At 49.7% G+C, this 22901-nt stretch overlaps 1 protein-coding gene and 1 non-coding gene across 2 annotated transcripts; one reads left to right on the top strand and one right to left on the bottom strand.

Moving 5' to 3' along the window:
• The first annotated feature begins 3944 nt into the window (after positions 1-3944).
• Positions 3945-10031, top strand: KIAA2013 (KIAA2013 ortholog). Its single transcript, XM_011000852.3, has 3 exons — positions 3945-5138; positions 7083-7936; positions 9322-10031. The coding sequence occupies exons 1-3, from the start codon at positions 4106-4108 to the stop codon at positions 9337-9339; spliced, it is 1905 nt and encodes a 634-aa protein (XP_010999154.3). The 5' UTR covers positions 3945-4105; the 3' UTR covers positions 9340-10031.
• A 7792-nt stretch (positions 10032-17823) lies between these two features.
• On the bottom strand, positions 17824-17939 carry LOC116156994 (U5 spliceosomal RNA). The gene has a single exon (XR_004140959.1). It is a non-coding gene; the product is annotated as a U5 spliceosomal RNA (small nuclear RNA).
• Between the last annotated feature and the right edge of the window lie 4962 nt (positions 17940-22901).

Consider the following 22901-nt stretch of genomic DNA (forward strand, 5'->3'; position numbering starts at 1 on the left):
AGCTGGAGACAGCCATCTCTGGGGGGAAAAAAACAAAAAAACAAAAACACAACTCCTTTCCTTGAAAGAGACCCTCAGACAGAGTTGGGGAAGCCTCTTTCCAGCAGGTTAGGCTCCAAAGGCATGGGTAGTGGGTGCAACCCTGAGTGGACAGGGGGTTCCCCTCCCCCAGGGGGAAAGGGGAGAGGGAGAAGAAATGTCACGGACATCAATGAACCATGTAAAGCAGGCCATGCTAGGTGAGGGGGAAGAGAGAAGTCCACAGTACTGTAAGGCTTCTTCAGCAAGAGAAATGCACTAGTGAAATGATATTAAGTGGAAAAAGCACTATATACAGTATGACCCCACTCAGCAAAAACATACCCTTAAAGATACAGTGCATAGAGACAATGCTAAAAGAAAGTGGCATCAAATTTTTACAGCGATTATTTCCAGCTTGTGTGATTATATTTTTATAATACATATACATACATACATACATACATACATACATATACATATACAATTGCCAGATGGTTTTTATTTTCTTATTTATATTTTTCCTTGTTTTTAGAATCACTTTAAAATGAATATGTATTATTTGTACAATCCAAACAAAGCCAACACATGTTCTTTTTAGAAGATATGTGGGAACCTGGGAGATCATCTCATTGTACAGAGATTTACTCACTGTAAAGATGGTAGAAGTGAGGCCCCGGGGACCTAGCAGCAAGCTCAAGTTCACAAGGCAAGTAAAAGGAAGAGGCGTGAGTGCAGGGCCTCTACCACTCTGGGGCCTGGGACCCAGGACGAGGAGTTTCTACAGCTGGGGACAGGACTCGGTGCCAGAATCCACCGGATGTTTTTGAACTCAGGAGGATGCAGACTGAAATTCCAACTCCTTCAGGGAGGAAATGGAGGGATAAGCAGAGGGAAGGAGAATGAGTATCAGTTGCCTGGCTCAGTTTTCAAAGCTCTGGCTCATGCCATGTTCCCAGCAGCCCTGCAAGTCAGGCAGTATTGCCCCTGTCTGCGAAATGAGGAAACGGGCTCAGAGACGTAAAGCAACCTGCTCAAGGTCACACAGCTAATGTGGGACCACAGTAAGGGAGTTAGCTTTGGAACCAGGCTCTAACTTCCCATTTACTGGAGCTGGAGGAGAACCTCGATGGTGAGGTACTATGGGCAGAAAAATATCCTTGGGCAGTGGGGTTCCCACAGTCATTGCAAATCAGGAGGAGGAATCAATCTTGGAGGCTGCTGGCCTTCCCTGGAGAAAGGATTCACCCTGGTGAAGCCTGCCAGCACTACTTCGGTATCCATTCCCCGCTCTCTTCAAATCCCTGGAACTTGAACTCTGTCCAAGCTTCATCCAAAAGGAGGGGCAGTCTCTTTCACTAGCAATGGCTGCCGCCCAGATGTTACTCCTGGTACGTGCTGCACGTGTTGTGCACAGTTAAAGGAACAGGACTCTGCTTTTCTGGGAAGGTAAAGGAAGGATAGCTAGGCTGGAGGGCAGTTGTCTGGTGCCCCAAGGAGATTCTCTCCCTTTCACTCTCTGCTTTTATCCATTTTTACCATTTTCTTTCTTGACCCGAGGAAGAGCCAAGGCCTCAGCAAACAGCCACATTCTGTGCAGCCTCCTCCCCTTTATACCCATCAACTAGTCCCACTGGCACCAAGCCTCTTTAATAACGATAACGATGATGATGATAATAATAGAATTTCCAAGCTGTTCCCTTAAATAAAAAAAGTAATATGCATGTGTACATCATATGCTATAATTTCTGTGAAGGGAAAAATACTGATATATGTCTATATATCTGTAAGTGAACAGAATTTCTGGCAGAGTAGCCAAAGAACAGGAGGCAGTGGTTCCATCAAGGAAGAGGAACTGACTGGCTGGGGCCCCAGGAAAGAGGAAGGTTTCATGGTCACTCTTCACTCTTTTGTATATTTTGCATTTTGTATCATGAACATGTATTTCCTGTTTCCAAGTAGAAATAAATTAAATAAAGAATGGTTATTTTAAGCCAGGCAGTATGCTAAATGTTTAACTTGTTTGTCCAACCTAAGTCTCAGAGCAATCCTACTCTGTCTTGTGATCCCTATTTTATGGATGGAAAAACTGAAGCCCAGGGAAGTTAGTTGACTTGCTAGCAAGGGGTGAGGCCAAGATTCAAACAGGCAATCTGATGCTGGGTCCTTACTAATGGAGGTACTGGGGATTGAACCCGGGACCTCGTGCATGCTAAGCATGTGCTTTACCACTGAGCTTTACCCAACCCCATTTGTGTGTGTGTGTGTGTGTGTGTGTGTGTGTGTGTGTGTGTGTGTGTGTGTGTGTTTTGGGGGGGGGGAGTTAGGTAACTAGGTTTATTTATTGTTATTATTTTTTAATGGAGGTACTGGGGATTGAACCTGGGACCTTGTGCATGCTAAGCATGTGCTCTACCACTGAGCTATACCCTCCCTACCAGGATCCTTACTCTGGCCCTCTTGGCTTTGTTGTGGCTATATTGCTAACCCTTGGCTGTGATTCCCTCCCCCTAGGGTGTTTGAGAGTGATAAAGGCATTAAGGGTACCAATAATGAACCTTCTCTTTGACCTAGGAATCTACTTCCAGGAATTGCTCCCCCAGAAACATTCACAAAAATGAGTCAAGGTATATGTCTATCACACGGATGTGTGTAAGAGCAAAAATAATTATGTAGGTTTACACTTACTGCACACTTACACCATGTCATGCACCTTGCTTGCTTTGCCTGCACTTATGTGGTCGTCCCCATTTTTCAGGAGGGATCAAGCGTGGTTCAGTCCTTTGCTGTCACCTCACTGTTCCTCCAAGTTCTTTGCCTCCCTGAGGGGCTTGGATGGATCCCCTCTCTCTAGTTGTAGGTCATGGATTCCTGTGCATCCATGAACATATTCTGTGGGGTTTGTGAACTCCTGGTGGGAATTAAGAATTCTGTGGTTATGTTTTGATAATGACCTTTAAAAAAAAAGTAGGATCACCTGGACAGGTACCTTCTCTTAGGGTGCTGGCCATAGAAGTTGGCAAATACCTCTGTGTCTGCCTACAGCCCACAAGAAGCCACCTGAAATGACTGCTTAATTTTTAAGAACTGGGAAGCACTGTCTGGCTTTGGAATGTCCTGAAACCAAAGTGGGAACAATCACCCCATTGTCCGCCCCTGTGCTCATATTGAATTTTTTCCCCAGAAACAAAACAAAATTTCTCCTTTGCATGGATAATTCACAATTTAAAGGCATTTCAAAGTAAGGGACTCTAGTATTTTATGTTATTTAATAAGTTAAAACTCAGAGTTGACTTCAAGTAGACAACTTGGTGTGGTAGAGGAATGGACAGTTCTGATTTGTGGCCGATACACTGTACATGCAGCCAGCCAGGTCTGGAAGAGTTGTCAGCGAAATATATCCTCACAAGCCTGGTTTACAGCAGTTACTCTCCTTTCTTTCTTTCTTGTACTATTTAGTGCTAAGGTTCTTTCGTTTGTTTGGTTTGGTTTTGGTTTTTTGTTTGGTTGTTCTGTTTGGTTTGGTTTGCTTTGCTTTGCTCTGCAGCGAGGATCATTTTTACAGAAAAAAGATTTTTCTTTATTATTAAAAAAAAATCTTAGGGCTGTTGAATCCATCAGTAGCAAACGGGGCCCAACACGTGTTCGGTTTGGCTGGCTTGGTGTCTTTCTTTTTTCTTTTTTCTCCATGAGTTGGATGCTTCCAGTTCTCCCCAGACCCTTCTCTTCTTTCGGACTTTACCCTGTAGGCCTGAGAACTGGTGGCCCAACCCCCGGCGGCGCCCGCCCCTTCCTCGCTGTGGCCCCGCCTTCTTGTCTCGGGCCCGCCCTTCTCCCCTCCCGCCGCCCTCCCCTTTTCCATCTGTCGCAAAAGAGTCGGCGGCGCTTGACGGCCGGTGTCGTTTGACGGCCGGAGGCAACCGAGAAGGAGGAGGAAGCAGCAGTGGCGGCTGCTGCGGCGGCTGTGACGGGCGCCGGGGTGGTCGCGGCGGTGCGGGCCGGGGAGTGAGGCGCGGGCGGCTGGGCCGGTGGGCTGGGCGGCGGGCCCGGCGGCCCCCCCCGCGCCGCTCCCGCGCCTGGCGGCCCGATGTGGCTGCAGCAGCGGCTTAAGGGGCTGCCGGGACTGCTATCGAGCAGCTGGGCCCGCCGCCTACTCTGCCTCCTCGGGCTCCTGGTGCTGCTTCTGTGGTACGCTGGCTCCGGGGCGCGGCGGGCAGCGGGCGGCCTGCAGCTGCTGCCCTGGCCCCGCAGCGAGCCGGGCGCTGCTGAGCCCTCGGCCTGTCTGGAGGCGGCCACCCGCGCCTGGCGCGGCCTGCGGGAGCGGGGCGAGGCTGTACCGCTGGGCCCTGGAGTGCCAGCCCTGGTGGCCAACGGCTTCCTGGCCCTGGACGTGGTCGCCAACCAGCTGTGGGTGACCCCTGGGGAGCGGGAGCCCGCCGTGGCGCCGGACTTCGTGCCCTTCGTGCAGCTGCGCCCGCTAAGCGCGCTTTCCGAAGCCGGAGAGTCAGTGTTGCTGCTGCGGGAAGGGCTGCTGCGGCGGGTGCGTTGCCTGCAGCTCGGGACCCCGGGTTCCGGCCCTGCGGCCGCGGGCGCCGGCCCCGCCTCCGCCTCCGGCCTTGTCACAGGATCTGGCCGAGACTGCGTGCTGCTTCAAGAGGACTTTCTGGCCCACCGGGGCCGACCCCACGTCTATCTGCAGCGCGTCCAGCTCAACAACCCCACGGAGCGCGTGGCCGCGCTGCAGACTGTGGGGCCCACTGCCGGCCCACTCCCCAGGGCCTTCACCAGCACCCTGGAGAAGGTCGGAGACCATCAGTTCCTCCTCTACTCGGGGCGGTCCCCGCCTTCTCCCACGGGGCTGGTGCACCTGGTGGTGGTGGCTGCCAAGAAGCTGGTGAACCGTCTCCAAGTGGCTCCCAAGACGCAGCTGGATGAGACTGTGCTGTGGGTGGTGCACGTCTCAGGCCCTGTTAACCCCCAGGTGCTCAAAAGCAAAGCAGCCAAGGAGCTCAAAGTGCTCCAGGACTTGGCACGGAAGGAAATGCTGGAGCTCTTGGAGATGCCGGCGGCTGAGCTGCTTCAGGACCACCAGCGCCTCTGGGCTCAGCTCTTCAGCCCAGGTGAGGTCTGGCAAGTGTTTGGTCCACCATCCACACCTTGCAACACCGTGAACACGGTCCACCCTGGAGATGCCCTTCCAAAGTCTGCAGAAGTGACACTAGGGTGGTTCAAACTTGGACTTGGCGTTTGATTTGGGGCCGACTCTCTGCTCCACCACGTAGTATCTGTGTCACCTTGGACCAGTCGCCTAGTCTCTCTGGGCTTGTGTTCAGTAATAACAGTAGCACCTACCTCAGAGGGCTTTTATGAGGTTTTAATGAAAGACAAGCGTAAAGGGCAGGTTTTATTGTTATTTGTTCTTGTAGACGAGGCCCCATTTGAGCAGAGTGGGTTTGGGGGTCAGTTCATAAAGGATAAACCAGAGGCCTGGCCCATCCGGGGATTCTTTCCTCAGTTCCCCACAGTTTGGCTGTTGACAGGCATGGGCTTCTAGACATGACTCCCGCTAGGCTGAGGTATGGCCCAGCTGTCGGGGCTGCAGCTTTTTCACGGGGAGGTAGTGGAATCCCTTCAGCAGGTGGAACACACCTGTCAGATGAAAACTTCTTCACTGACTGCTGAAGAAAAGAAAGTCCTAGTCTAGATGAGAGAGAGATTGAGAGGTTTTGTTTTTCAGAGTTCTAGTTATCTGCATCCTTATATTTCATTTATTCAACAAGTATATATCAAATGCTTCTGCCAGAGGTGGTTCTCCATGTGGGAGATGTGGAAATGGTTAGGACAGAGTTCCTGTTCTCAGGATTCTTAAATTCTGGTTGGGAGGAAGACAGGTATGAGAAAAGTGGAAATTTGAATAAAAAAGCAAGATTGCCTTTCAGAATAAAAAGTTGTAGGGAGAAAAGATAAAAATATGTGATCGAGGGTGACTGCAGTGGGGGTGGGATAGGATTGCGGGAGGGTGGGGCCTGTGCAGCTCCAGTTGTCAGGGAGGCCTCTCTGAGGAGGACACACGGAAGCTGAGGCCTGAAAGGCTGGAGGAAGCGCCATGTGATGATGTAGAAGGAAGCCAGCAGGGCAGCAGGACCGGTTTGGTAGAGCGGCCAGCGTGGCTGGCAGGTGGTGAACAAGGGGAGGAGGGCGGGAACCAGATCCTAAAGAGCCTTTGTGGACCTGGGTGAGGACGGTGAATTTCATTTTAAGTGGGGTGGAGAGCAAAGTTGAGACACTACCCAGTGCACATTTTTCAGGCTCCCGCTGGCTGCTATACAGAGTATGGACAGTACAGGGGGCAAAAGTGGAGTGTGGAGCCCAGATGAGAGGTTTTTGCAGGAGCCCTGGTGGAAGGGGGCGGCTGGGACCACAGTTGTGACCGTGGAGACAGAAGTGGATGCTTCTGATACTTTTGGAGCTGGAGCCACCTGGGCTTTCCGTGGACCAGCTGTAGGGAGTGAGAACTTGAGAGTGACTCCTGGATTTGAGGGGAGGGCTTGAGCAGGTGTCTGGAGACAAGTTAGGGAAGGACTGGTGTGGGGCTGGAAGAATTCAGGCCGTGTCAGGTTCAGAATGACTGTCAGACATCCCGGTAGAGACACCAGGCGGGCGGTCAGCTCTTTGAGTCTAGAGTTAATACAAATTTGGGAGCTCCTGTGTTCAGAATTTATTTAAAGCTATAGGCCCTGAGAGAGAGAAGCAACCCACGACTGGCCCATGATTGATGACAGTTCAGCATTGGGGGGACTGGGCTTTTTATTTGGTGCCGTAGAGCTAGCTAAGTCTGTTCTGCGCTCTGGCTGAAGACCCCACTGCCTTTTAACAGAATTTTCCGTTTCAGGCCCCCAGGGCTCAAGGTGGTCACGTGAGGAGGCCAGGCAGGATGACTTCCGTGTACTCCTGGGAGACTGGAACTGCTGTTTTCAGCCCTCGGGACAAAAGCTTCACGTCTCTCACGCTCGTGGTCTCCAGCGTGCCATCCCTCCTTAACATGCCACCTTTGTGTGTTACAGGTGTAGAAATGAAGAAGATCACGGATGCCCATACCCCGTCCGGCCTCACCGTGAACCTGACATTGTACTACATGCTCTCCTGCTCCCCGGCCCCGCTGCTCAGCCCCGACCTGAGCCACCGGGAGCGGGACCAGCTGGAGTCAACGCTCAACTATGAAGACCACTGCTTCAGTGGCCACGCCACCATGCACGCCGAGAACCTCTGGCCGGGCCGCCTGTCCTCCGTGCAGCAGATCCTGCAGCTCTGGGACCTGTGGAAGCTGACCCTGCAGAAGCGTGGCTGCAAGGGGCTGGTGAGGGCAGGCGCCCCGGGCATCCTGCAGGGCATGGTGCTCAGCTTCGGCGGCCTGCAGTTCACGGAGAACCACCTGCAGTTCCAGGCCGACCCCGACGTGCTGCACAACAGCTACGCCTTGCGCGGCATCCGCTACAAGAACGACCACATCGACCTGGCCGTGCTGGCGGACACCGAGGGCAAGCCGTACCTGCACGTGTCCGTGGAGTCCCGCGGCCAGCTCGTCAAGATCTACGCCTGCGAGGCGGGCTGCCTGGACGAGCCCGTGGAGCTGACCTCGGCGCCCCAGGGCCACACCTTCCCGGTCATGGTGACGCAGCCCATCACGCCGCTGCTCTACATCTCCACCGACCTCACGCACCTGCAGGACCTGCGGCACACGCTGCACCTCAAGGCCATCTTGGCCCACGACGAGCACATGGCCCAGCAGGACCCCGGGCTGCCCTTCCTGTTCTGGTTCAGCGTGGCCTCCCTCATCACCCTGTTCCACCTCTTCCTCTTCAAGCTCATCTACAACGAGTACTGCGGGCCCGGCGCCAAGCCTCTCTTCCGGAGCAAGGTATAGGCCGGGGCCTGGCTGCGCCCCGCCCCGAGCCAGGGGGCGAGGCCAGGGAGTAGTGGGGTGTCTTTCTGTGCCTGTGTCCTCAGCACAGAGAGAGGAGTGGGTGGTTTTGAGAGGACATTAAAAAGTGACTTCCAAGAGGAGACTGTAGAAAGGGACTGCTGCGGAATCCAGGTGTGAACAGCCAAGCCTGCCGGCCTCCCAGGGACGCGGGCAGTCCTGTCCTCCAATCGCCACCCACCCCCAGCAGTTAAAAATAACTGCAGCAAACCCTAGATTGACCTGAAGCCTCCACCTGAACTGCCGGTGGGGCCCCGCCCCCACCTGAGAGCCGATTTACTGCGGTTCAGACAGAGGTCAGTCCCTCGCCGTGGTCTGGCCCGAGGCTGTCGTCTCATCTGCCAGGACAAGATCATTCTCCTCCCGTTTCTTGAGACACCGTGGCCCCCAGGAAGCCATGGTTTTGACTGGGGTCGCTGTGGGACTCTTATCTGTAACACATTTTGGGGCTCAGGAGTGATGTCCCAGGGGAGGCTGCTTGCTCTGCCTGCCACCTGGTCTTCTGGGCTGTCCCACTGCAGGGCCTCCTGGGGAGAGGACAGGAGGGAGTCGTGGGCAGTCCTGGGAGAAAGCACTTCCGAGGGGCTGAGCTGGTCCCCTGGCCTCCTCTGTAGTGAGGTGGGGGCGCTCCACAGCGCCAGCTCTCTGCTCCCAGTTTTTAAAGAGCCAGCAGCACCTCCACACTCTGCGGAGGGGGCTCTGTGGCATCTGGTTTCTAGTTTCTGGCTCGAGACCAGGACTTGGAGAAGTAAGTGGCACTTGACTTGAGGGAGTGGGAGAAGGGCCAGAGGCAGGTCTGAGCTCCTGAAGCTTGAGGAGCATGGAAAATCAGATCACAAAGGCATGTGCAGGCGGCCTTCCTGGGCGACCAGCATGGAACAGGGGCTACATTTGCATCACGAGGGTCCGGCAGCCTCTGTTCAGCCAATGGGCTGCTTTTCCCTGCTGCTTGGTGGGCTTCTCTGCTCTTAATCAGGCTTATCCCCATCCGCCCTTGGACCCGCCTTACCTGGGGCACAAGCCACACTGTCTTCCCGGGTCCTGCCCCAGTGAACTCATGCCCCCCGCTTTACTCAGGCTTGAGCCTGGTCTCGCCAGAGCAGAGTCCGTGAGCTCCCCGCACCCACCTGAGGAGGTGCTGGGGCCCCTGAGTCCTTCGCAGCTCCAGCACGTCTCTAGGCCAGGTGCTGTCAGCCAGGCCAGATAAGAACCTGGGTAGGGTGCCACCAGGGTGTCTCCACTGCCCATTTCCCTTAAACTTTTCGGTAGCTGTCCACCAGGGTTGGCGTGAGCAGTAACAACCTGTCTTGTCACTTGAACAGGAAGATCCCAGTGTCTGAGTGAACCACCAGTCCTGCTTTCAGTCGCCGTTTGCACAAGACACCCAGCACTGAAAGTCCTGCTGTGAACAAGGGATCCTTTGAAAGCACCCAGCCTTTTGTGCCTTGTTGGGGGACACCAGTGACGCAGAAGCGCGTGTGGATGCTCAGGAGTTTGCATCGGGGAGCGGGAGGGGAGGGGCCGGTGGACTTTTTGTAAGCTTTCGACTCAATAAAATGAACCTATATGGAAAATACTTGAAATTGAACTCACTCCTTCTACCTTCCCCCTTTTCTTCTGTCCCAGGAAATGGCCCCTCTTTTGGAAAGACTCTTGTCTAGGAAAAATTGTGTCCTTTTCCTAATTTAATGTGTTCTTTCTTGACTGAATTTTTAATTTATTGTTAAGGTTTTGCTGGATGGCTTTTGCATCCACTCCAGACAGTGAATCTTGGTGGTGATGCTCGATCTGCGGCCCCTCGGAAGGTTTGGAGGCCTGCGCCGCCTGCGTGGAGGGGTGGGCCTGGGTGGGCGACCCTCCGGTTTGCACATTGTCTCTTTCTTATCCTGAGCCTATGGAGATCTGTGGTTTTGTACTTCTGGGCTTCAGGGGAAGTGTTTAACTTTCTAGTGATTGATCATTGTTGGATTTTGAAATACCAAAGCTTTTTTGTTGTTCTGTTTTTAAATAAATCTCTTTCAAATTTCCATGACCAGTTTGTGTGTGGTTGAAACCTCTGGAGACATCAGACCTTCCTCTGTCACAGACTTTGGGGTAGAGTCAAGCCCAAGGTCCAGCCACCCCACCCCACCGTGATGACAGTTCTTTTCCCATGTCTTCTCTTCAGAGGAGTCCACTCAGATGATGTGGAGGTGGCCCCTGTGCTGCTCACCTGGGGGCTTGGCTGGGTGAACAGCATCACCTTGGTCCCCTGCCTGCTGGGGTGCCTCTCCCGCTACCTGCCCTGAAGAGCCGAGAGTTGCCTGCCCCACTTTGCTTGCAATAGGACGCGGTGGGGACAGGAGAGAACCCTGAGTGGGCCTCCTGCTGGTTCCCAAAACTAAGGACCGACTTCTGTCTTTGTGGGGAGAATGGAACTAAGAGGGGCCAGGCTGGACATGCAGTCCACCTTGGGGATCGTCACCCTCAGTGTCGTGGTTTCCCTGGCTTCCCAGATGGGTATTTTAAGCTTCTGACTCACCAGGAAGCCTGGTTTGCAAGCCGAGATGCTGAGTGTCCAGCCCACAGCAGGGCTGGGAGAGAAAGTAAACCAGTGTCTCAGGCTTTCCTCCGAGTGGCCCTGCTTTTCCAGCCGCTTCTGTCCCACGCACACCCCTTCCACACATGCTCTGGAGGGTGCAGAGCAAAGAAATGCGTCCCACTTTGGGCCAGAGGGCACTGGCTGGCAGGGGCCAGTGGGGTGTGGTTTAGGGTGTGACAGGCTCTCCAGTCGTTGCATTGAACTGGAAGGTGGGTGACAACGGGAGGCACACTTCATGCTCTGGCTCGCTCTGTTTGACTCGGAAACAGGCATGTTGTTGGCACCCAGAAATGTCATACTGAAGCCAAGGACATGCCAGGGAAATACCGACCGAACAGTATTTGTGAATTACAGGTCTTGTTTAAGTGAGCGTGTATGTTAGGTGTTTTACATCCACATGGCTCCATGCGAGGATGGGGTGGTAGTGCTGAGGGTTGAGATCTCATATTGAGATCTGAGGGTGAAGGTGAAGACACGACCTCAGAATCATTTGCTCCAGGCCATGCAGCCCAGGCTGAGATGCAAACTGGGGCTCGCTGTCGGCCCAGCCTCTCTGTGAGCCTCTGCAGCCACCGGTGCCAGGGGCGTGCTGGCCTCATTTGGGAGCCAGGTGGGCACCATTGCTGGTGGGTCCACCACCCACGGTCCAGTAATGCCCTGGAGCTTTCTTCTTGGCCTTGCTGGCTGGACAAGCAAAGAGGCTCTGCTTTTCTTTTTTTTTTTTTGTTTTTAAACCAACGCTTTTTTTGTTTGTTTCGTGTGTGTGTGTTTGTAAGGGTGGAGGTAATTAGGTTATTTTATTTTTATTTTTTTCTTTTCAAAATTTTTTGGCGGGAGGGCAAGGTTAATTTGGTTTATTAATTTAGATGGAGGAACTGGGGAGTGAACCCAGGACCTTGTGCATGCTAAGCAAGTGCTTTACCACTAAGCTATACTCTCCTCCCCACCCCCTCAAGTTGCTTTTCAGGGGCAGAAACCTGGTATGGAAAATTTAATTGCTAACTACCCAGCACTTCCCAACAGCTGAAAGGTTGGTTTGGAAATGTACTCCCTCCCTGAAAACCTCCAGGTACCTCCGTCTCTCATGCCCCGTCTCACGCCCTCTCAGCCCACCTTTGATTCCTGCCGTGGTTGCCACCGCCAGCTCTGCGCAGGTGTGAGCTCCCAGTAGCACCTGGCCCCTCAGCGGCTGTGACCTTCAGGAAGCTGCTCTGCACTCAGAGCCCGGAAGCAGGCCAAGGATAACGCTGCTTGGGGCATCCCTACTCCCACGGGAGGTGGAGCTGTGGACCAGTGCTCCCTCCGCTGGGCGGACAGGTCGGAGACATTCTACACAGCTCCTCAGATCAGGCCCCCCACAGTTCCCAGTGCTGAAGGCACCTTGATTCAGGTTCCCTCCCTCTGCTTTACCCTCCCCCCAGGGTCCCTCTCCTGTCCCCCTGGGATCTCTTCCTAAATAAACTACCTGCACACAAGCTCTAGCTTCAGACTGAGACACTGACCGTGAGGCTCGTGGCTCCTCTGAAGGATTTTTCCAGGAGGAAGTTGGATTCTCTGTGGTATTCTGTTGTATAGGAGCCCAAACAGACTAGACAGGCATATTCTTCACGTGGAGGTATGGAATTTTTCAAGGGTGAGAGTAAGCCAAGAATACAGAGATTCACAGGATCCTAGATTAAAAAAAAAAAACTTAGAGCTGTTTTACTTGCTCAAGATTCTGTAACCTGGCTTCAAGGGAACTGTGAACCCCTGGAATTGCAAAATGCATGTACTTTTTTTTTTTTTTCCCATGAGGAAAGTTTCTGTAGCTTTCCTCAGATTCTCAAAAGGCTGCCTGACTTTTAAAAAAAAAAAACCCGTAAGAACAAGATCACCTGCACTTTGGGGTCTTGTTTTCAGTCCCCCGCCCCCAACAAGCAGCTGCACTCTGAGCTTCTGCCCTCTGCTTAGGGGTCTGGTGAGTGGGCGGATCACCCCACTTGCAGAGGGGCAGTTGCTCTCCCTGCGGAAAGGAGGCTCAGTTCAGCTGCTGGGCACTGGCTGAGCGAACAGCTTCATCTTGAATGAGCTACCTAGTCTGACAATCCTGGTTTCTGGGAACCTCTCTGGACATCGGCCAGTGGGAGCTTCAAATAAATCATTTGATTCAGTACGTGGATGGCCAGAGACTAGCACAATGCCTGGCACAGGGGAGATGTTTAAAGAATACTTGAATTGCATTTGTAGGCATTATGTCATTCAATCCATGTGTTTCAGTTAAGATTTTTGTGGGGTGCAAGTGGCAGAAAACTTAATTATAATTGGCTTAAAAGGAAAAGTACTAGTTCAATAACAGTATAGTCCAGGAGAAGCTTCAGAAATGGCTTGATCCAGGACTAAATTTCAGCAGGCTCCATCTTTTAACTCTGTTTCCTGTAGACTGGCTTCCACCCTCAGATTGATTACCCTTGTGGAAACAAAATGGCCACAGTTATCATTAGCCCGATGCCCTCCTAACGAGGCCAGCAGAGTCTGATTCCTGACGTTCCTACCCAAAGTGCTGAGGTTCACCTCTGATTGGACAGCCCATCCCTGAGCCAGTCACCATGACCAGGGTGACCAGGGATATGTTAATTAGGTTAGGCCAGCAGGCCACCTCCTCAGAGCTGCGCATTGGATCAACCTCAAACCACTGAACAGAGGATAATAGCAGATGAGCGGTTCCCCAAAGGAATATGGGGTAGTCCTATGAGGAAGGAGGAGGAATAGATGGTTGGTAGCAAAGCATAGGTCTCCAGTACACCCTGTAAGATGAGTTTCATTCCCATTTTACAGATGAGGAAAGTGAGGCTCCGAGATGATAAGGCACTGGGCCAAAGTCACACAGCTTGTAGAGTCTGGGATGTGTCCCAGGTCTGCCAGCTCCAAAACTAGATGCTCTCATTACTAACCGGAGTCCTGGGGGGCACATTTTGTAAATAGCCACCTGCCTGTTTGCCCAGAAGCAGCACCAATTTCTTCTGGGCAAGAATGTTGTTACTTTTTCATCCAGAAGTCTCTCTGGTCAGGGCAGGCTTGCAGAGCCTCTGAAGAGATGTGCAGGACATTAGGTCAACTGTACTTACCTCCAAACCCACTTACTGGATGTGGGGTTCTTGGTCCCTGTATTTGACGAAATCCCATCAGGAATCATGTTGACTGGAAAGAGATCAGATACAGTCCCTGACCTGGTGGAATGCACAGTCTGAAGGCGAGACTTCTGGGAGGACGATGGGTGATGCCTAGGTTAAGGCATGGGAGAGGACCATCCAGGCAGCGCACTGCTCATGAGTAAATGCACAGAAACGGGGAAGTTTAGGAAGGCAAGTGGATGGTAATGCTTCAGTTTGTCTGGTGTATAGAATCCATGGAGGGAAGAAGGTAGGTGATAAGCTTAGACAGTTGGGGTTTACGGGTCCAAGTCATTGATCTCTAAAGGCAAGGGATAGGTAGGCTCTGGTGCTAACTCACGACCATGATAACATTGCAGGTGATAATTCCTTCCATGGACACATTGAGGTGGGAAGTCCCATAAAAAAGACCAGCAGGACCCCCAGGCAGGGTCACTACTCTCCTGCCAGCACCATTTGGTTCCCTGGCCTGGTGGCATTATCTCGCTTTTTGCCTCTGAAACGGCTTACTTCTAGGAAAGTGGAACTTACCCCTAAGATTCTATTGGTTCTCTGAGCTAACTCCTGATTGGTCCACTTATAGAACTTCATTTGCATGGAGCTCACTCCTGATTGGTCCATTTCTGTCACTCCTGATTGGTCCATTTCTGTCACTCCTGATTGGTCCATTTCTACAAAGCTCATTCCTAATTAGCCAACTTTTGTTACACCTTATTTGCATATGATGTTGCAAAGTGTAGACTGGCAGCCTATACAAGCCTGTGTAAACCTATGCACGGGGGTCCAGAGCTTGGAGTGTTAAATCCTCTGGGCCCGCTGGCGTAATAAACCTGAATTCTACAACCCTCCGAGTGCTGCTTGGTCTCTAGCCCGGATCCAGGTTGCTGTCACAACTGAGCTATAACACACTTTGCTCCAACAACATCACTTCCTCTCCCTGGGTTACCGTGATAATTTTAGCCAATCCTTACAGCTTCCTCAAAAACCAAGGAGGACAGTTCATCACCCTGTTTTACAAAAGTAGAAACTGAGACACCACGAAAGAGAGTGACTTGCTAAAGATCGGAGGGAGGTCACTAAGGGCCTTGCAGGATTGCCTCTTTCCCACTGGCAGGTTAATTGTCACCTCTCCTAGTATATGAAGGAGAGCGCTGGAAGTCAGGGCTCCTGGTTGACTGCAAACACCATAGGAATCAATGTGACCACTGCGGGTGGGGGCAGTGGGGGTGTCCAGAGAGATGACCAAACAGAAGTCGGGTGAGCTCAGGAGAAAGGCTGTGGCTCCTCTCAAAATGAAACTTCCAGAAAAGGCAACTAAGCAGCATTTCCCGGAATGGGAGCTGGATGTTGGGCTGGGGGGTTAGGGGACCTGGGTTAGGTCTCCAGCTCTGTCATTATCACTGTGTAACTGCAAACGAGTGAGTTAAATGTTTACACATCAGTTTCCCACCTGTAAAATGGATCTAATAACACTTTTCAACTTCCTAAGATGGTTAGGAGGTACCAGGAAATAAATGACTGTGTTTGGAAGGTAGCTATGCTCACCACTATACCATCAACGCATAAATGACTGTGTTTGAAAATGCTTTGATACATTCAAAACCTCCCACCCGCACAAAGGGGGATCGTCTGTGTTGTGCTCCTGGAGGCAAGAGCTTGCAGATCAGGGCTTCCAAACCTGGGGTCCATGGACAGAATTCAGGGGGTCTGCGAAGTGGGATCGGAAAAACGTCTTTATTTTCCTTAGCCTGTAACTGAAATTCAGCATTTCCTTCCACGATTAACTTTGGCATTTGCGTCATTATCACAAATAGGAATCACAGACGTGTTCATGACATGCTTGGCTGTGGCAGGCATCCTGAAATATTGCTCAATGTTCATTGTGACTTTGAAATTATTAGATCTGCCACCGGATCCCAATATTTAATCTATTAATTAAGAAGCCCACATGTTACCAATCCCAAATTTGTTTTTAAAACATGTTTATAATTTTAAAATTATGGATCGTGATTAACATATACAAAAGTAAACCTAATAGTAGAAAGAACTTCCATGTGTCCATCATGGGGTCCCACAATCATCAACCACTTCTCTCTCACTCACATTATTATTTTATTATTTTTTTCATAAACAACAACAAACATTTTTTTGCTTTTGTCTTTTGGGGGGATTTTTCTTTTTTGCACTCATTATTTTGAAGGAAATCCAAGGTATAATATCATTTCACCTGTAGCTATTTCTGTATGTACTTCTGAAGTATAAGGAGGTTAAAAAAACCCATAATCACAATATGACAATCATACCCCCAAAAAACCTTCAATAATTCCTTAATATCAAATATCCGTTTGGAATTTAAAAAAAAATGAAGCTATCTCATAAATGTAATAAATTTTGGGAGATACAGTTCAGTGGTAGAGCATGTGCTCGGCATGCACAGACAAGGTCTGGATTCAATCCCCAGTGCCTCCATTCAGGGGAAAAATAAAATAAAATAAAAAATAAATGTCATAAAATTTGAAAATAATGTTTGTTTAAACCAGAATCCCAACAAGTTCTGCACAGTGAGATGGATTGATTTTAAGTCTCTTTCAACATATAGGTTTCCTTTCTCTCTCTGTCTCCTCTTCTTTTTTCTTGCAATTGATTTGTCCAAGAAATCTGATGATCTGCCACGAAGAGCTCCCTGCAGCCAGGACTTTGCTGATCCCATTTGTCCCGTGGTGTTGCTGACAAATTCTGCTGTGCTGGGCTCTTCTGTCAATCAGTGGTCAGCTCTAGAGTCTTGATCAGATTCAAGTTTGATTTTCCGTGGCAAGGTGATGTCATGGGTGTAGTGTGCTCTTTCATCTGGAAGCATATAATATCTTGTTTTCTCTCTCTCTTTCTCTGATATTAGCAGCTGATGTCTAATCTATTAGTGCATGGCTGATTGCAGCCATGAGCCAGGAAATAGAGCAACTTGAAGAGGCTCCGAAGAGCCAAAGATTGCCCTTTCTCCAAAGAGCCTGCTTCCTTTCAATAGAGAATGGTATTTAGAGAATGTGACCTGGGTGCTTGGAGCGCTTGGTACATTGAGTTGTTGTTTTGTTGTTTCTGCCAAAGGTGAACAACAAACAAGCAGAAACCCCTGCTTTATTTACACACCCAGCCTTCAGAGCCCAAAAAGCACTGGCCACGAGTATGTAGTTCCCAATGACCAGACCTAGTCATGAGAGCAGCGGCTTGCCTGGTGGAAAGGAAATAAAGTTACCCTCCCCAGTGGAGCTGGGCTGGACTGTGAGCAGTTGTCCCCGACCTGAGCCTGGGGTCACGGTTCCCAAAACAAGAGAACATCAAAAAGGGCGTTGGTAGGGGGGTTATCCCACAGCCCCGTTCCAGCCTCTGAGGGGTTCTCTGCAAGGATGGGAGAGATGGCCACAGGGAGGAGCCTGGGAGTCGGAGAAATGGAGCCCAAGGAGGGAACTTGAAGATGGATTCCCTCCCTTCTTTTGTGGTGCAGACTGCTAGTTTTCTTCCCCAGGATCCACTCTCCCTTCTAGGACCCCACACAACTCGCAAAGCTCATGGCTGTCTAGAGGAAAGACTACATTTCCCAGACTACTTTGCCACCGGGTGTGATCAGGAAACTCAGTTCTGGCCAATGGGATTGTTTGAAAAAAAATTAACTTCCTCTCGAGTGTTCTGACTCATATTTCTAACAGATGGCCCAGTTTCAGTTTTAAGGCAAGATTACCTCCTAAAAAAAAAGATCGATACTTATAAACACGCTATAGGAAAAGTAATGAATTACACTTTAAAAAGCAACCAAAATTTACAGTAAGTACCATCCTCAGAACTAAAGTGTTTCATATTTAATTGACAGTAAATGCTAATCCTCAGAACTAGGAAACTCCATATTTAACAAAAAGCTGCCAAACCCCACGGCAAATCCGATAACCGCAGAAATTAGCAACCAGTGGTCTATAACTGTAGAACGTCGACTGAAAAAAAAAACAGCTTTACCACCGTTCATACGTGACGGACAACTCCGAACACGAAACACCCACCCAAATACGTAAAAGAAAAATTAAGTCTATTTTTAAACACTGTAAATTAGCCTTGCAAGTGCAAGGCCTCAAAAAATTGGGCAAAAACTCAGAATTGTTCCTCTCCACGGAAATCTTTAGTAAAAGGCGAAAGATTTATGCGATCTGAAGAGAAACCAGAGTATACCAGTTACCTACGCCATGCATTCCTCGGGTAACGGTTACCCCTAAGACAGTAATGGTTACTGTTTTCACGAAAGAGCTGGTCACATCTATATTTTTTTCAGATAAATTCTGTGGAAGCATATCACTTTAGAAGAAATTAGTTCAAAGGAAACAGGAGAATCTAGTCATTTATAAGTCGAAAAATTGTCCTGGCGCAATGCATTGTGGATATGTAAATGACCTTAGGCCTCACTCTGCGGTTTCCGGAAATACTTTAAACAGTTCATTCATTCTTGTTCTGGGACTGAAACTACCACCAGGGGGCAGAGCAGAGGCCAGATTTGCGGGTTTATAGACCTGAGCCTGATCCAGCTACAAAAAGCCTGTTTTGTTGTTCGCACTCCGAATAAAAATTTCTTTTGGGCTTAAATAGAATAAACTAAACTAAACTAAAAATTTAAAAACTTGAAATAATTATCTTCATTCATTTATCCAACAAAATATTTATTGAGCCCTTAAACCCTGCGCCGGACTCTAGGGATACAGCGGTAACCCTAACATTTCAGCTTTAAGGAGCCCTCGGTGTGATGGGGGAAGCGAGGTATGTGTGATGAGCACTGATAACAGGATTTTCGGTGACATCTGGGCAGAAAAAGGGCATTAAAGGACCATAGGAGCAGGGTGGTGAGGGTATTGTATGTAGGGGGACACGGTGCTGAGACGGTAAGTGACCAGATGGACTTCAGTGCCAGCTAAAAGCTTGGATTTACCTTGAGGGCAGTCGGGAGGCAGTGAAGAGTTTTAAAAGAGAAAACGTGATCAGATTAGTGTTTTAATACAGTGGTCCTTGGACCAGCAGATTGGTCTTACCTAGGTACGAATTAGAGATACAGATTCTTGGGCCCTACTCCCAAACCCACTGAATCTGAAACTCTTAGGAATGGGGCCCAGCAGTTCGGTTTTAACAAGCCGTCCAAGTGATTGTGATGCTGGCTGGGTTGAGAAACGCTATTGGACAGCCACTCTGGTCAAAGTGTATTTGCCTGCCGGAAAGCAATACACAGTGGCCTAGGGTGCGGGGTGGGGGTGGGGCAGGCTGGGAAAGGGTGGAAGGTGAGGAGAGAAAACAGTCTAGGTGGCTCCTTAAGGAGATGGTGGCATAAAGAGGAGGTGGTGCAGCAGGAGGAGCATATGAAGGACACCATGTCAACAAAAGAAAGGACAGAAATCACACAGTCACCTCCATAGATGCAGAAAAAGCATTTGATTAAATTCAACATCCATTCATGATAAAATTCTTACCAAACTGGACATAGAGGGAACACATCTCAACATAATAAAACCCACAGCCAACATAAAACTCAACGGTGAAAAGCTGAAAGCCTTAAAAAAAAAAAAAAGTTGAAAGCCTTCAGCTAAAATCTAGAACAAGACAAGGATGTCCATTCTCACCACTTCTGTTTAACATAGTATTGACAATCCTAGGCATAGCAATGAGACAAAAAAAAAAAAAAGGAATCCAAATTGGAAGAGAAGAGTATAATTGTCACCATATGCAGATGACATGACACTGTATATAGAAAACCCTAACAACTCCACATAAAAACTGCTAGAGCTGATAAACAAATTCAGCAAGGTAGCAGGATGCAAAATTAACATACAGAAATCTGTTGCATTTCTTTACACTAACAATGAAATATCAGAAAAAGAAAGTTTTTAAAAATCACTTTAAAAATTGCATTAAGGAGTAAACCTGACCAAGGAGATGAAAGGTTTTTATGCTGAGAACTATGAAACACTAATAAAGGAAATTAAAGATGATTTAGAGAAATGCAAACATATCCCATGCTGTTGGATTGAAAGTACTAATATTGTTAAAATGGCCATACTACCCAAAGCAATCTATAGGTATAATGGGATCCCTGTCAAATTACCCAGGACATTCTTCAAAAAACTAGCACAAATAATCCTAAAATTTATATGGAATCACAAAAGACCCAGAATTGCCGAAGCAATACTGAAGAAAAAGAACAAAGCTGGAGGTTTGACACAACATTGTAAAATGACTATAACTCTATAAAAAAAAGTTTAAAAGAAAAAAACAAAACAAAGCTGGAGGAATAACCCTCCCAGACTTCAGGCAACACTACAGAGCTACAATAATCAAAACAGCATGGTATTGGCACAAAAACAGATATATAGATCAGTGGAACAGAACAGAGCCCAGAAATAAACCCAGAGATTTACTGTAAAAACCCATCAAGCTGTCCACCTTACGTACGTTTGTTTCATAAGAACATTTTCTAAGTGCTTTGACAACACCGAAGGATTAAGTGAAACAAACTCGGCAGAATGATGGTGATGGATTTGTGGGGGTTCTTTTTTTTTTTGTGGGGGTTCTTACATAATGTTTTTTCCACTTTTATGATATTTGACATTTTTGATGTTAAAAAAATTAATATAACAACCATATGACAGTCACCGGTCAGAAGTGACACTGGCTGTGCCAGGTAGGGGGTCAGGAGCCCTGAGTAGGTGCTGTTACAACCTCCCTATCACAGATGGGGAAAGTGAGGTTCAGAGAGGTAAAGTAACTTGCTCAAGGTCACACTGTTGATCAGTGATGACTGGGACAGGCAGTCTGGCTCCAGAGGCTGCCCACTTAACCACTCCATCATGCTTCTCCCTTTGTGGCCTGAAGAGCAGAACGAGGTCAGCAGGACTGGGTCCTGGGGACCTCCATCTAGACAGAGGGCTGTGGATGCTGATGCCTCACTCAGGATATGAGTCCCCCACCCCTTCCCTCACTGGTCACAGCCGTGGTCAGTGAGACCTTGTGTGTAGTGTGTGGGCACAGGATTTGGCACAAAGGATAGACTTGATAGATGTTAGCTGGGGGGAAAAGCCTTGACCTCCTCCTTTCCCGCCCCTGGGCCACGCTGCCAGCTTCTCCTGGGTTCCTGGGGCCAGTGTCACCCCAGGTTCCCCTCAGTAGAAGCTCTGTGGGCACTTAGGCTGGGGGAAGGGAGATAGGGGAGATTGATAGTGGCAGTGGCCATAAGCTCATTAATGGTCATGATTGTTGTGAAAATTTTAGGCTGATCAGAAATAGAGATGACATGAGGCTCCAGCTGGCCGCTCCAATCTTCTCTCTGGACTCAAACAGCCAGGGCATTGTTCAGAAAATTGCAGAAAATTGTCTGGTTTCCATGCTACAGCAATTAGCCAGCCTTCCTCCTAGACTGGCCTTCAGTAGCTGACATGCCTTCATTCATCCATCCAGCCAGCCATCCATCCATCCTTGCAAGGTCAGGCTCCTACTTTGAGCTCCAGGTGCATCTTTCTAAGTTTCTGGTAGAAGGAATACCCACATCTGTTTCTAGGGTCAAGTATAGGACTAATCTCCTGGCCCTGCTCCCAGGTCTCCATCTTCTCTCACCCGCAGTGTTCCCACCCAGTGACCAGGGATGACCACTGCTCTGCGGATGCAGGGACCACTGGAGGTGCTGCTACTGTACCTCCAGCAGGTGGCGCTGAAGGCTCTCTCTTCATCTGGGTGGCACTCGTCGCTTTTAGGAAGCAGCAGGCCGGCCAGATGGGGGAAGACAGGACAGTGGCTCAGCCCAAGGCCAACAGGCCAGGCAGGGAAGCTCTCATAAGAGATTTTAGTCCTGGTGTAGGTATTTCTACACAGTACAGGAGGGCCTATCTCCCTTCTGGTCTGGGATCCGCTGCACGGGAGTCAGAGCCAAACTCACTGTCCCCCCTGAGAGTCATGGCCGGTGCCTCTGAAAGGGCATAGACCTTGCAGTTACATAGACCTCAGTTCAAATCCCTGCTAAGGGCCGGGTGACTGTGGAGAATTTGCTTCATCTCTCTGAGGCTCAGTTTACTCATCCATAAAATGGGGCAACAATGCCCAGTGCTCAGGTTAGTAGCAGGGTTCAATGGGTCAGCATGCAAAAGCACCAAATGATAATAGGTGGTCTGTGAGTGGTGGTCCCCTCTCCACCCAAAGGTCTCATGTTGGTGGCGCTGGCAGCAGTCAGAGCCCAGCATGGGGCTGTATCTCTTACTCATTCTACACCGTTCCCTGAGCAAGGACAGAATTGGGCTCCTGGTCAGACAGAACTGAGGGCAGGGCAAGGCAAGTCCCAGAAACGGCTTTCTCAAGCCCACTAACAGCCACATGATTGTCTGCCCCCACTGGGTGCATTGCCCGATTTTCCAATAACTCTTGCTTTTTCACAATAAGCTGGGGGGAAAATGCTTCAAAAGAATTGCTTTCTAGAAAAAGCCTGGCAAGACAAATAGCACAATGTTAATATGTGAAGTTAAAATATATAAAAGAACAAGTATTAAAAAAAAAAAAAAACCTAATCCTAGAGGCCAGAGTTCAGTTTAGTTTCCTTGGAAAGGCTGGGTCTGGCCCTGCTGGCAAACCGGTGGTGGGGGTCCAGAGCCAGGGAAACTGCTAAACCGGTGTTCGTTCCCAAAGCAGTTTGTGTCCTGGCTGTGTCCTCCCGTATCAGTGGGCTGAGCTGGTGGGGTCCCAAATAGCTGCTCTTGGGTCTCACCAGAAATGCCGTCTCATCTTGAAGGCAGGGTTCACGCAAACGTGTTTGCTCCTGCCTTAAGGAACAGATGAGTTCAATGGGAGGCATCTGGGATCTCAGGGCTGTGGAACCCCGAGAGGCAGGCAAAGCCCCAGTGATGTAAGGACACTTCCGAGGGTGAGGAGCCAGGGTGACTGAGACACAGGAAACCCACAGGTGTGGAGGTGTCTGCAAAGTGGGGCAGGTCTCAGCCCAGAGCTCCTGGGATTGACACTGGAATCTGTCCATCACGGACGCCCTGTCCATCACCTGACCTTCTCGCCTGCATTCCTCCAGCCAGACAGGGTGGGTGGGGGCGTCCTTGGAGCTGCAAAAATCTTCATGTCACATGTCCCATCAGCACCTCAGAGAAACCTTATCTCTATC

The sequence above is a fragment of the Camelus dromedarius genome, chromosome 14 (assembly GCF_036321535.1).
Source record: "Camelus dromedarius isolate mCamDro1 chromosome 14, mCamDro1.pat, whole genome shotgun sequence".
In the NCBI taxonomy this organism is placed as follows: domain Eukaryota; kingdom Metazoa; phylum Chordata; class Mammalia; order Artiodactyla; family Camelidae; genus Camelus; species Camelus dromedarius.